Below are 13,589 nucleotides of genomic sequence, written 5' to 3'. Positions count from 1 at the left end.
CAGAGAGAGAGAGAGAGAGAGAGAGAGAGAGAGAGAGAGAGAGAGAGAGAGAGAGAGAGAGAGAAAGGGAGAGAGAGAAAGAAACAAAAAAAGAGATTGAACAAAATTAAATTTTAATATAGATCTAGATCTAGATCTATATACATGTAAAAATGTTTGACAAATTCCTTTCAGAGAAAATGAATTGGAAAATTGTCCCACTTACAACATTAAATTTGAGCCTGACAGAAAGCTAGATATCTATACTCCAAAGGAGTTATGGCTACATGATAGTGCTTTAGGCCTAGTCCATAGATCTAGTAGGCCACTAAATAATAGTCCTTATATTATAACCCCTTTGATATCTCACACAATCTTTTACAATGCCATCCCTGTCACAGCTGTGTAAGAATTAAATTCGTTGTTTCATTCCTCCCGGCCGAAAAGGGGCTGAGGAGCTGAGGGCATATGACCCAACTTTGTTTGCTTTGTAACATTGCAGTAGTATCCCTGAAAGGCAAAGTAAGTGTTGAAAATAACAATCTAATATAGGCCTAATGCTCAATGATGCACTTCGCTTGTTTTTAGTTTACTGATCAGAGTAGGCTAGTAAAGAGGGGATTATAACGTCAAAATGAAATAACCATTAAATCTATAGAATCCCTAAAGGAGCCTCATATCGTTCGACAGTTATACTGACCAATGAAATACTTCCAAAGCATCAACATTCGACCCACGTGATTATGCTGCCTGCCCAAGAATCCTCGGTGCATTCATTCGTTCGTCAGTTCAATAAAGTCAGAGGCTACGTGTGGGGTCGAGGCGTGTTGTTGTGGAATCTTCCAGTTCCTCGTCAGATCCGCCGTTTTTATTTCATCACCGTGACATTTGTGTAGATAGTGAACAACTGCAGTTGACTAGGCCTAATATATAGAGCTAAAGAGATATATCTAAGCAATTTGTTTGGTGCTGAGCGAGAACTTACTGTTGTTTGACCACTGCTCGTCTCAGTGTGAGTGGTCATGGCGTCAGAGGATGGGGACTCGGACAACATCGATCAGCCCACGAACAACATTATTCCCAGCTTCTCGTTTTCTGGTTGTGGATTTTTGGGTGTCTATCATGTCGGAGTAGCCGCATGCCTGAAGGACCACACGGATGTTGTGAACAGGAAACAAATCAAATTCGCTGGAGCAAGTGCAGGTGCTCTCGTAGCCACCACTCTACTGTGTGATATAGATTTAGGTAGGTGTATGAGTATGTATGAATGTGGAAAATGACTATCTAGATCTAGATCTAGATCTAGATCTAGATTCTAGATATCTAGATCTAGATTTAGCGATTTAGATCAAGATTAGATTCTAATATCTAAATTCTAGATCTTGATCTAGATCTAGATCTTGATCTACTTGTCTTTTTCGGCTTCACATTCATTCACGTCCCCTTCTTTCCCATCACTTCCACACAGGGAAAGAACGACATAAATGTGTTTCCCCTAAATCTAAATCTAGATTAAACAGTGTTTTGTACGGGATACTTGTGGTATAACAAGACACAAATACTTTTCCTTCGGTGTTTGTTAAATATTTTGTTATTTCAAAGTTGAAAATGTTGTTCAATAAGTGCGATATAGGAGGCCTAGGGCTTAAGCGTGTCTCGTTTTTTTTTCTGTCTCAGTGGCCGGGGTTACGATGCTTGTCCTTCATTGGTTAGAATGCGGTCAGGCGCTAGAATATTTTCGGTATCCCCGAAGGAGCCCGCATTAGAATCATAAATCTTGATCTATTTCTGCCGCTTGGCCTTCGGGTCTCTTCGCATGTGCGTCTCGGGGTGGGGGAACCCTTTAATTAAAAAAGGAACGCAAACTGCACAGTAGCTTTTTGCTCAACCCTTTTTTGTTTTGGTTATTAGATTAGATCTAGATCTAGATCTAGATATCTAGATTCTAGATGGCTACTTGAACGTTTCTGTTGTTTTTTTTTAAACCTGTTGTAAGACGTTGCGCTGCGTTTGTTGAAAATTTTCGCTTTTTTGTCAGTCTACACCAAAACCAGCACCTTTCCAACCTGACCGACTAAACAGCTGATTGAATTTACGTCAAGCTCAAGGACACGAGTCAGAAAAGTACACCCAAGTTTTAGACAGGGTAGCGTTGGCTGAACATGTCTCTCTCTCTCTCTCCCCCCCCCTCTCTCTCTCTGTCTCTCTGTCTGTCTCTCTCCCCCCCTCTCTCTCTCTCTCTCTCTCTCTCTCTCTCTCTCTCTCTCACACTCACACAGACAGACAGACATGCACACACCCTCACACACACCTGCAGGACTATTCACATGCACAGGCACGTGCTTTTTTCACTGTGTTAAGAAATATCAATGTCAATAGCATTCATAGAGAACCTTTTAAAAAAGTAATTTCCCTGGACAGTTTGCTAAAGGCAAAGGGGTACAATCTGCAGGAGAGCATGCCCCACTTGAAACCCAGCTGTTTTTTAGAGCCTCCCTCCCTCCCTCCATGTGATTTCTATTGTTGTAATATAGACTAGTGCCAGTCAAAACATCTGTTCATAATTCCATAAAACCAATGATTTGCAGTGGATGTAATATTAAGTCAAGATTTATGTAAAGCAGATATGAATTTTTAAATTTTAAAAAAGAATATTGGGACATGACTGGAATCTAGATCTAGATCTAGATCTAGATTAGATCTAGATTCTAGCACTAGATATGACATGAATCCATAAATAAGTAAAATAATTCAGAAGAGTTTTCCCCTTTCAAATCTGGGAGGATGAAAAACGTGAAGATTCCAGTCTCTGTGTGGAGTCTGCTTCTTATCCCTCCAGGCCCTCAATTTAAATTCTCCCTATCTCAGCAGTTGTCTTGATTGTGAAGTTGATCTCCACCATTAAATTAAGAAGGTCAGGAAAGCTGACATCAATGTCAATGTCAGGTTATCTTAGTAGGAGTGCAAGGATCTCCTTGCAATCCGGATGTGCCACTAGTTTCTCCCAGTTACCTATTTTTCGAATCAGCCTTTTCGAATAGATTTGTGGGATTAAAGATCTCATGATGATTTAAAGAAGAGCACAGCTACACATGTCAACTTTTGGGTTATCTTTGTGTGGCAGATAGACACAAAGTTCATTTATCACACATGTACAGAGTTGCTGGGTGCATGATTGTTTTTTTCCTGTGGCCTTGACTCAAGAGAAATTTTTTACGAGATATGCATGCCACAAGTAAAAAAAATGTTTTTTTCTTACTATAAGGGAGAAAAAAATCAAAATTGTTCCAGATTTTAGTGGGGGCTGGGGATGGTCAATGAGAAACCTCTTGGCAGATTCTTTTACCTACATTAAAACATTTTTTACTTCAGTGACTGCAGCATTGCTTTTATGTGAGGTGGTGAAATCAGGTGCTTATTCGCAGTAATGAAATTGAAGAAATGCATTTTCCCACCAGTTTGGCAATTTTTATTGAATTTGTTTGTTGGTTCAACACCTTTGGCCACATAAAAACGCATTTCCTTGTGAATTTTACTGAAAAACATTGATTATAGGCACAAAAAAGGTAAAATTTCAGTTTTCAAGCTCTCTAAGCTATTGAAGTTTTACCAAACTTTGGCAGCCATTTTCTTACTAATTTTACCTCTGAAACCAGGTGACCCCTCCACCTCCTTGAAAGGCTTCTTCTATTTAAGATAGAGGCCTAGATGGATACTTTATAACCAAAAGCATGGCAAATGAATAAGCTTTTAGGTGATTCTAATAACTCCCCACGCCCAAAAATTGACGAGCGCCTGACTCTACCATGTCGTGACACTGCTTATTTGGAATGGTGTACACTTAGCTTTGTTCTGGTTTTTTTTGTTGTTGTGTTCTTTGGAAGGGGCAAGAGAATAAATGTTTCCTATACTAGACTTTGTTGTAGTAATTTTGTTTGGACTGTTTACTTAATTAAAAATGGTATGAGATTTTTCATGGAGATCTTGTCAGGTATTAAATTTTTGAACTCTTCTTCACAGGTCAAATGACAAAATTGCTTCTGGAGGTTGCAAAAACTGTAAGGAATCGTGAAAACGTTGATCTTGACTCTCTGTTACGGAACCTCCTGAACCATTACTTGCCTGACGATGCCCACATTCGCCTGAGGAACCGATTGTATATTTCCGTGACCCTCCTCACAGGGCTGGAGAGCGGCCTTATCACAAACTTCCACTCTAAGGAACATCTCATTCAGGTGAGGCAGAGTGTGCAGGTGCTCCTGGTTTGGTTTCAGCAAAAAGCTTGATGTTTGCTGGGGAGGGGGAGTGTAGAATGTGATCAGTCCTATTTTTTTTAAAGATTAAAAGCTTGAAACTTGAAACAACTTTCAAGCAGTGGGTACTTTTAGAGGTTTACTCTTTGTTTCAGCGTGTACATCGTGATTTAATTGCTCCGGACCTTTATTCGTGCCGACTTGCTGTAAACTATTGTTATCATTTTGCCATAAAACTCTAACTCAAAACTAAAACTTTAAACTAAGTTTCAAGAGTTATCAAATTACTGTTTTGTCTGTAAAGACTATTGTGTCAGCAGTGGTGGTGGGTAGTGAAGAAGGTCTCACAGGCTTGAGGCCCGCCCCCCCCCCCCCCCCCCCCTTAACTCTATCCCAAAGTAAATGAAAGTTTCTTAACGAAATAAGCAGTTGAAACCGTTATGATCGCTCCCAATGAAGTTACAGTGATTAATTTGGCGGCTTGCTCGTTTATCCGATCACTGTTGTCACCGCTTACAACTATAGTAACCTTACAGCCAATCAAATGTCAGGATGAGCCCATTCCTACGCACCTTCTGGAATGAAACTTTTCTTGTAAAAAGGTAGAAGACTGGAAAAGATAACACTGTACCGAGGGCTCAGGCTTTCCTAGCCCTGACAATGGGGTGAAAGTTTAGAACACTTTCTCCCACTCCCAGTGACACAAATACCTTTGCTCTCATTGGACCTTTGTTAGGCGCTTTCTATTTTCCAAGACACACAGCCTAATCCAGCTCATAGACGAAATATCTGTATGTGCATGTTTGTGTTTGTGCCGCTGAGATTTGACAATCACGTCGAATCACTTTGAAGGCAAATTTTTCACCCAGAAGAATATTTACTTAAAACAAATAGATTGAAGACAAAGGTGACTATTCTCGTTTGAACAGTTCTGAATATGCCGTGGCTCACCATGAGTATAGAATGTTTAAGTCTTATTGCTTGCTATTTGGTGGTAAAGAAGTGGAAGAAACTTAAGCCCCACCCTAATGTTGGTCCTCCCACCGCCACTGTGTGTCAGAAGATACTGTTTTGTCTCTCAGTTGCTGTGTTTGATGGGGACTTTTTTTTTGTCACTGAATAGTTTGGAAGATAGTTTGGTGCGGCTTGTCTGGTTCGGCTTGCTCATCTTCTGTCTAAAGTTTTTTTAAATTTTCGGATATCTTATCTAGTCTAAGTGCTTTCTTTCAAACTCCTCTGGCTCACAGATGTTGTGTGGTTGGTGTACAGGTTTTGTGATGAGTAAATTACTGCCTTACTCTCGACTGTTCAGGGCTGTTCAGTGGAATATTTTGATTTTGAGAGAAGGGACCAAGCTTCTGTATTTTGACACTTTTTCAACATAGTAGAGATAGATCTTGAGATAATACCTGATATCATATCACAAGGCACATTGGCTAAAAGTGCAAATATCCAAGAAGTGCTACATTGTGAAGAAAACCTTGTCAGATACTGTGTGGGGATAAGTCAGTTTGTTGTTTTCTATCGCTTTTTTGTGCTCCTCTTGAAAAGTTATAATTTTCTGGACTTCTGATGGTAGTTCTGTGCCATACCTTAGATTGGGACAGATTGAGGTAAAGGGGTTAATTGGGATAATCAATACCTGTGGACACAGAGGCTGATAAGAGAGGTTGACATTGTCAGTAAATTAGATGTACCTGTGTAATTTGTGTTCCAGATTGGTCAGCGGTGTCAGCGATACTGAAGTTATAGACGTAAACAGGCCTTTGAACGAGCAGGACTTTGCTTTGTTACGAAGCCTTTAAATTAGGAGGTGGAGAATTTGATCAGCAAGGTCTGAAGGACTAGCGATTGTGTACTGCACTCACTTGTTGTGTATGTTGGTCTCATGTGTAGTTGGCGTGTTACCCTCATTGTCTCACTGGCAGAGGTACAAACAGTTAGATCTACACGCATGCCGTCAAACACAATACAAAACAAAATTGTGCTCTGACTACATATCAAATTTGATGAACTTAGTCATTAGCAGGAAGAAGTACATAGGTCGTAAAGAAAAAAAAAAAAGAAGGGAAAACACGCCCAAAGCAAAACTACTAAACAAAACTCCCCTGAACAATACAATAATCCAGAAAAAAGGAAACAAACCTAAAACAACAACAAAAAAATTAACAAAGCTGACAAAACAAAGATATATATATATCATATATGATGTTCTATCTTTCAATACACATATATTCTTGTCATTCAAAATATAAAGGAGTGGAAATGGATGGTTGCCTGTGAACATTGATGAGGCATAAAAATAGCACTTTTTTTCACACCATTTGGGGTTAAGGCAGGGGTTAAGTGTGATGTACTCGCTAATGACCACCCTGTTGGTCGTTAGAGGACTCACAAGTAGGTCTTACTTCCTTTCTTTCGCTGTGATATTTTTGTCTGCCTTTTTTTTTTTTTAGCCCAGTCTTCATTTTTACGCTGTGAACCTTGGTTGTTTTTTTTTTAATCAAGGGAAATGAACAAATGTTTTTCCATCTTTTATTTTACATGTAACAGACTACCCTGGCGGGTCAAGAGAAAATGTGTTAAGTCATGTTATGTGAGCCTTTCTTTTCAATATATTATTATGGAGGTGGCCCTGTCTGCCTGGGAGATAAACGCACAGGCAGAGAGGAAAAATTTAAGAGGGGGCGTTGACCGCTAGAACGATGACTCATGGTCCGAAGTAATCAGGGATCTCGGGCGGAGGTCACTTACTGGTAAATCATTACCTCCAGATGGGAGGGAGGGGTGATGCTCTCAGGTATATGAGGGTGTATATCGGATACTAGAGGAGGGTATTATGAGGTTTGTCTAAAACAATGTGGTATATGGGTGTCAGTGCAGGTGTTTGAAGGATGCCATCAGTACAGTATGTAAAAAGTAAAGTTGTTCCCGCATCCGATCTGGACATTGGGGATGGATTGCCTTGTTAGTGAGACAACTTCCTGGGCCTTCGGTAAATTGTAGTAGGGTGGCCAGTTCCTTTCCACGCCGCCGCCGCCGCCTTTACTCCCCCAACTCGGAAGTCAAGTATCATTTACTGCTGGGTGGGCAGGAGGGGGCGAAAAAAAATCTGTGTCTGAACCGAGTCTCAAACCTGGACTTGTCAGTCTCTGTCTTGCTTTTTTTCTCCCAATGTTAGGCAACCGTTTTTGTGTCGAAGTGCTTCGTTTTACTGAATCAAATGAAAGGGGGCGCCTATGGAATGTGTGATGTTGTTTCAGACATGTGAAAGGTACCACATACCTTTGTGTATCGTCTTTAGCACCCTACTAAATGTGGAATGTTTACTGCAAAGGGGGAGCGCTTGGCACAGAAGTTGTGAAAGTGAAAGGAAAAGACCAAAGACAAGTTGTGGGTGACATTGTCGAAGGCGTCTGGGCGTTGGAGAGCTGCATGTAATGCCGTTCATTATGATTGTCGGGCAGGTGTGCCACAGCGTTGTATAGAGTGTGTGTGTGTGTGAATATATGAAACGAGAAGAGTTTCTCCAATGCTTGTTTTGTGACGGTGGACCAGCAGGAACGTGTGCTATAAATGAATAATGATTATTGGTAGATGGTTTTTTTTACATGACTAAGTTTCAAAAGTTGGTTGTTTAAATAGTTCATATTTTCATCTCATTATTAAAGGAGGGAATACAACAATGATGCGCATATTTCTATCGTCAAGTACTTTGAATGACGTTATAGCCCTAGAAAGTATTTTTTGTTCCAATGGCTAAATTTAGTGAAATGACAAAATGTGCGTGTGGAAAACACAAAAAGATGTAAATGGTCAAAACGTGACCCCTTGTAGATTGTAACTTTAATGTTGTTTCTGTGGTAGAAGTTTGAATATTACAGAAAGCACGCACTTTGGCCATAAACTGTCGGGGGGAGAAAGCCTGAGACTGGATGGATATGACGTTTTTTTGTCGTTGTCCCATTCTATTTTTAGCTTAACTTAATAATATATCGTATGCTGTACAAACAGTCTTAGTTATATTTTGTTTTTTCTGGTGCTATATTTAGTTGTATATTTAGGTTTTTGTTGGTGTCTTCGTTTTATTTAAAAAAAAATTTTTTTTTGGGGGGGGGGGAGAGTGGATGTATGGTAAGGGATTATTTTAGAATTTTACTAATGAGAAAAGAAGGGGAGCACTTGATACAGTGGTTCTGAGAGAAAAGGGAAGGGAAAAGACCAAAGACTGTACTTATAGACATATTGGTACACCTTTTGTGGAATTTATAGGGACATGTTACGTTTGGAGGGGTTTGTGAGTGGTATAAAATGAATAGTAGGCTCCTCACTGTTGCACGCAAAAGATTTTAGTGGGATTGGATATCACTGAGGAGAAGTTTATTTTGTTAACAATGTCTGTCATTCTGCTCGGATGTTGTATCCCACTGAGCTAGTTTGACCCTGACAGGCAGAGCCCACCTCCTTAATTAGCTAAATTGTGTTTATGTGGACGTAAAACATTTTACAATCACATTTGTTGCTAGTCGTACACAGTGGAAGAGGACATTCTTGTCCCCCCAAAAAGGGTCATTGAAAGAAAACGCAAACAGATGTCAACAACTAGTGATATGTGGGCAACATCTAATAATAAAACAATAGAAAGACAGTCTACAGTTTATTGGTTTAACTGTGAGCAAAATTTACATGGTTTCATAACCCGTGTCCCAGTTTTTATCTGTGTCTATCAGCTGGCTTCACAGGCACAAAATGACAGGAGAGGAGAAAAATTTGACGGATACTACAAGACCCTGGCCCAGTAGACAATCAAATATGTTCTGTGAAGTGGGTTGGGTCTCTTCCTAGCACTTTCATTTTACTCTAAAAATGCCTTTCACTTTGGTTTGATAAAACAAAACAAAAGAAGCGATTTTGCCATTAGGCTGGCTGACATTTAGGTTATCGCGACATCTCGCTCAAGTCCATGTTCCAGGCCCTGTTGACTTTATTTGATAATGTCTTGATTGCTCCGACCTGACCAGCTGTTCATCACATGGGATGCTAACATCAGTTATGCGACTGAAAGGTGACTGCAATTCCCTGAATGTAGACGTTAAATGAATTATAATAATGCTAACTTATTTTGAGTCGTATTATGAGTATAAAGGGAATTTTGAAAGTGGTAATATAAAAGTAAGTATGGTAAATATTAATATTACTGGTGATGAAGATTTACATTCTGATAATAATGATCAAATGAACTAATATTATGACAGCTCTATAGCCCACAGCACGTTTATAATGTTATTTTAGTTGCTTGAGCTATATTTACACTTGATGTCAGTGTGGTCCTATGTGCGTAATATGTCCTGGGAGCTCTGTCTACAGTTCATATGTAGTCTTTCTCCTGTTGCCTGTAATTAGCTGATAAAGATTTGATTGAAAGATAGAGAGAGTCGGCCTGTGTTGTAAGGAGAATGATAAGCGGGGAAAACAAATGATAAAAGGTTTTTAACTTTCACTTTCAAGCAGATGGATTATCATAAATGATGTACAGATAAAGTTTCCTCTTTCCCTTTCTTCTTTAACCGCAGTTCTCAAATTTGGACAGAGCTGAAGGAGTGGAGAAATTATATTTGCTAATTTATATGGTTTTGAAAGACTGTGAAGTCTTGTCAACTTAATTTCCTGTTTCAGTTGCAGTTAGTTGTTTACTGTATGAGTAGGAATATTTTCATTAGAACAACTATTCTTGTTATGTGTATATATATATGTGATTTTGATTCTTGGTTTGGGAAGATAACCAAGTATCATGGGTTAGCTCTGACAGATAAATGGGATGGAAGCTGACTGCCCTGTTCGTTTCCATTTACAATTTATGTTCTCATTTTGTTTTCCTTTATTGTTTCTGTACTATTCTGTGTGATGCATTGTCTTTACACATTCTTTCCTTTTTCCTAACTTAAACCAACAACAGGGCCTAGGGAGGGGGTTACATTTTGTCTTATTCAACAAGTGCCACATCTGAAACAGACATCTGTCTATGGTTTGCCAATAATTTCTCTGCTCAGATGCTCTAAAGAACCTATTATCATGATCTTGGTCTTTTCCTTCACCCGTCTGATTTTGTTCTCCAAGTAAGTTATTTTTGGTCTACCCCTGCCTCATTTTTCTGCTATTTTTCCAGTGAGAGCAGCTTTCATGTATTAATTATTAAAGTTTCTGTAGAACTGCAGTTGTCTCTTAATAACCAAAGTTATTTTTCATCACTGTAAAGCATTCAACTGGGAAGAAAATGAAAAACACTGACCACAATGAAGAATTATTTCGCCTTATATATGACATGATCATGCTAACGAAAAACAAAACAAAACAAAATCCCTAGGAGACTTGTTAGTGTAGAGATAAAGGGCTTGCCTCTGAAACCAGAAGTTCCTGGTTTCCCAAGACCAGGCTGGTGGACAAGGAATTTTTTCATAGGTTTGTCAGAGCCTTTATTGATTTATTGAGAACTCTCAGGTGAATGGCTGCAGGGTCAGAATTGCATAGTCATGGTCATTTAGAGAACTTTCTGGTCAACTTAAGTAATAATGAGCACTTTAAATATTGACACATGGTTGCCCGAAAGATGGCTGACATCACATTGCAGTTGCTAAAATAGGAGGATATAAGACTTTAAGATGTGGTGAACAGACTGCATTGTAGGTTGAAAAGTATGGTCTGTTGACTACCCATGGGTTCTGGCAGGGGAATGAAACAAAACAAAACAAAAAAGAAGGTAAAAATCCCCATTAAAGTCCCTAAATACTGTTGTTATTATTATATATGATAATATGTTTATAAATATTGTGTCCCTTACAATGTGATGTCCCACGCCTTTCAGGTGACCATGTGCATAAGTTGATAAAAAAAAAGTTACATTTTGGGTAGCTATGACGTTAGAGTTCTGCCCTTGCAGCAAGCCCCTCGAAAGACTTTTCATTTGATTGATACAGGCTCTAACAAACTTATGAAAAAAACTTTGCAATTGCTTACCATGATTTCTTAGTTTGAATATTCTAATTGGCTGTGTGAGAGGAGTCTTGACATCTGTTGGCAACCTGCCCTGTGCTGACCGCATACTTTTTGGGGTCATACTGAATCTGGACAATCATGCTGTTGTCAGATTACTGTTACAGAGGACTGTCATCGCTTGGGCAAGGTTCTTGACCAGCAGGTTATGTGGTCACTGCATGGTCATTCTGACTGATTAGTGCGGAAAGGTCATGTTCAAGGGCTGAACAAATATTTACCAGATAACGCACCACCAACCAGAAAAGTATTATGTCCAGTTCGGCTGACCTAGTGAGAGCCATGGCTTTGCGATACCACTTCAGCCTTTTAGCTTTCTCACAATGACAAGTCACACTTTGAAAGCAAAATTGCTTTTTGCTTACATACAGTTTGGGGGATGGGGTTGCGTTTTTTTCTTTCCGTCATGGTATCATGATGTTATTAATTTTGCTACATTCTTTGCAGCAAGGTTGGGGGTGGTGGATTGCTGGGTTAGCATGGTCTGTTTCTTCTATATTATTTTTTTAGTTGTCTGTGTTGGCCTGGTGGATTTGTGGTAAAATGTAGCCTTTATTTTGCTAACTTGGCATGTGAATTATGCTTTTACCGGTACTCAATAACAAAGCTCCATCATTTTCTTTAAGAAAGTGGTTATGATTTTGTTGTTTCTCAACTGGGATGACCCATGTCATCATATTTTCTTTTTGTTTCATGGTTGGATCTTTTCATAAGCATTAAATTTATGTACAATGTACACGTTGTACTCTGATACTTTTAATTTAATTTAAATTTCATATTGAATATTGGTGACTCGTTTCGTGACCTCAGGTACTGTTTTCAACTCTTTTAAGTTGTTTTTTATGTGTCTTTGATGGTGACCACTGTTGGGGGGACACCTGTTCCTTTTGAGCATCATTTGTTTCTTGTACTGGTCTGTGCAGGTGATGGATGGCGCCACGAGTAGGGCATATTTCTCTTCTTGCCCTCTATTATTTGTGTCCGACTGTCTTACTTTTTTCTTACACTAAATGACCCTTGTGTTGATACAGCTTGTCTTTCCTCAAACAAATTCCTAGTTCTGTTTCTGGTGAAATCAGCTCATTAGCATGCTGATTTGTGATACGATTTTCTTAAACAACTCAAAACAATTTCTTTTTATTTATGTCTGTCCACAGTGTCTTATTGCTAGTTCATTCGTCCCGGGTTTCGTCGGATGGATTCCCCCTGTGCTTGAAGCGGAAGATTTCATCAATCTCTCTGAAGGAATGATCAAGATTCCTGAAAAAGTTGTAGACAGCTCTGACTGTAGCTCGGATGATTCGGAAACGGACAAGGAAGAGGAAGAGGTTACAGATGGCTGTGTTGAGGCCCGTCCACCAAAGGTCAGAAATCTTGGGGTTTTTTTTCTGTGAATCAGAAGCTGTTTTTTAAATTCTCAGTATACATTTTTATATATGTTTATATTGTGGTTATTTCTCAATCTTAGATTGTTTGTAAAGCAGTATACATGAGTTTGACTACTGTGATACCATTGAGGACAAGTTCCTGCAGCTAGGACTATTTTTCTGTTTGGACATGATTTCATCATCAGTATTCTCTTGGTGTACAATCCCTCTCTGATACTGATTAAACCACTTCTGTACGACAACCAGCCACTTTGGTGTATCAATTACATGGATGAGACTGAAAAAACAATTTTTTAATCATCTTAATTACAGCCGAACCTGCCATGACAGCCACCTGTACAACCTGTGGTACCTTTTCATTTCCCTTGTTGTGGGTTGTTGTTTTTTTCAGTATAATTTTACTGTGTAATAATGTTACCTATCCAATGTGGCTGGGGCTACCATATTTTATCACAAACCGACCAATAATACCTGTCTTACATGGCCACCGAAATCTTTCTTTGCCTGATGTTATTGGCCCCTGACGTGGACAAGCCGCCATAATCCAAGCACCTGTGGTTATTGTTAGGTAGTCCCTCCAACCAATCATGTTGTGTAGGCCCCTCCCACTATTAATTAATAGAAAGCAATGCATTTTCAACTGCTGGTGAGGGAAGCATGTGATCCTTTATAACCCTTAAGCCCCGCCCACAACTCATACACAAATCGTAATTGTGATGAGTGGTCACTATTTATCTCGTCTGTAACAAAGTAACAATGGACGTCTATATGAACTTGTGATAGAAGTGTTGTTTATTCTCTGAGTGTTGGCGACCCATGGGGTTTAAAAAAATTCATTTTACCATGGCGTTCGGTCTGCCTCGTTTGACACATATTTATTCCGCAGCACAAAATTAGCAAAATTAAAAAAAAAAAAAAA

At 39.2% G+C, this 13,589-nt stretch overlaps 1 protein-coding gene across 1 annotated transcript in view; it reads left to right on the top strand.

Moving 5' to 3' along the window:
- Positions 1-748: 748 nt before the first annotated feature.
- The window catches only part of LOC101849893, a 27,818-nt gene continuing 14,977 nt past the window's right edge, over positions 749-13,589 (top strand). The window contains exons 1-3 of the mRNA XM_035973046.1: positions 749-1,224; positions 4,000-4,214; positions 12,440-12,672. Coding sequence (XP_035828939.1) covers positions 1,002-1,224; positions 4,000-4,214; positions 12,440-12,672 — 671 coding nt within the window. The 5' untranslated portion in view covers positions 749-1,001. The remainder of the gene's footprint in view (positions 1,225-3,999; positions 4,215-12,439; positions 12,673-13,589) is intronic.

Source organism: Aplysia californica, unplaced genomic scaffold (assembly GCF_000002075.1).
Source record: "Aplysia californica isolate F4 #8 unplaced genomic scaffold, AplCal3.0 scaffold00966, whole genome shotgun sequence".
Taxonomy (NCBI): Eukaryota; Metazoa; Mollusca; class Gastropoda; order Aplysiida; family Aplysiidae; genus Aplysia; species Aplysia californica.
This window is presented reverse-complemented; position numbering and strand designations above follow the sequence as displayed.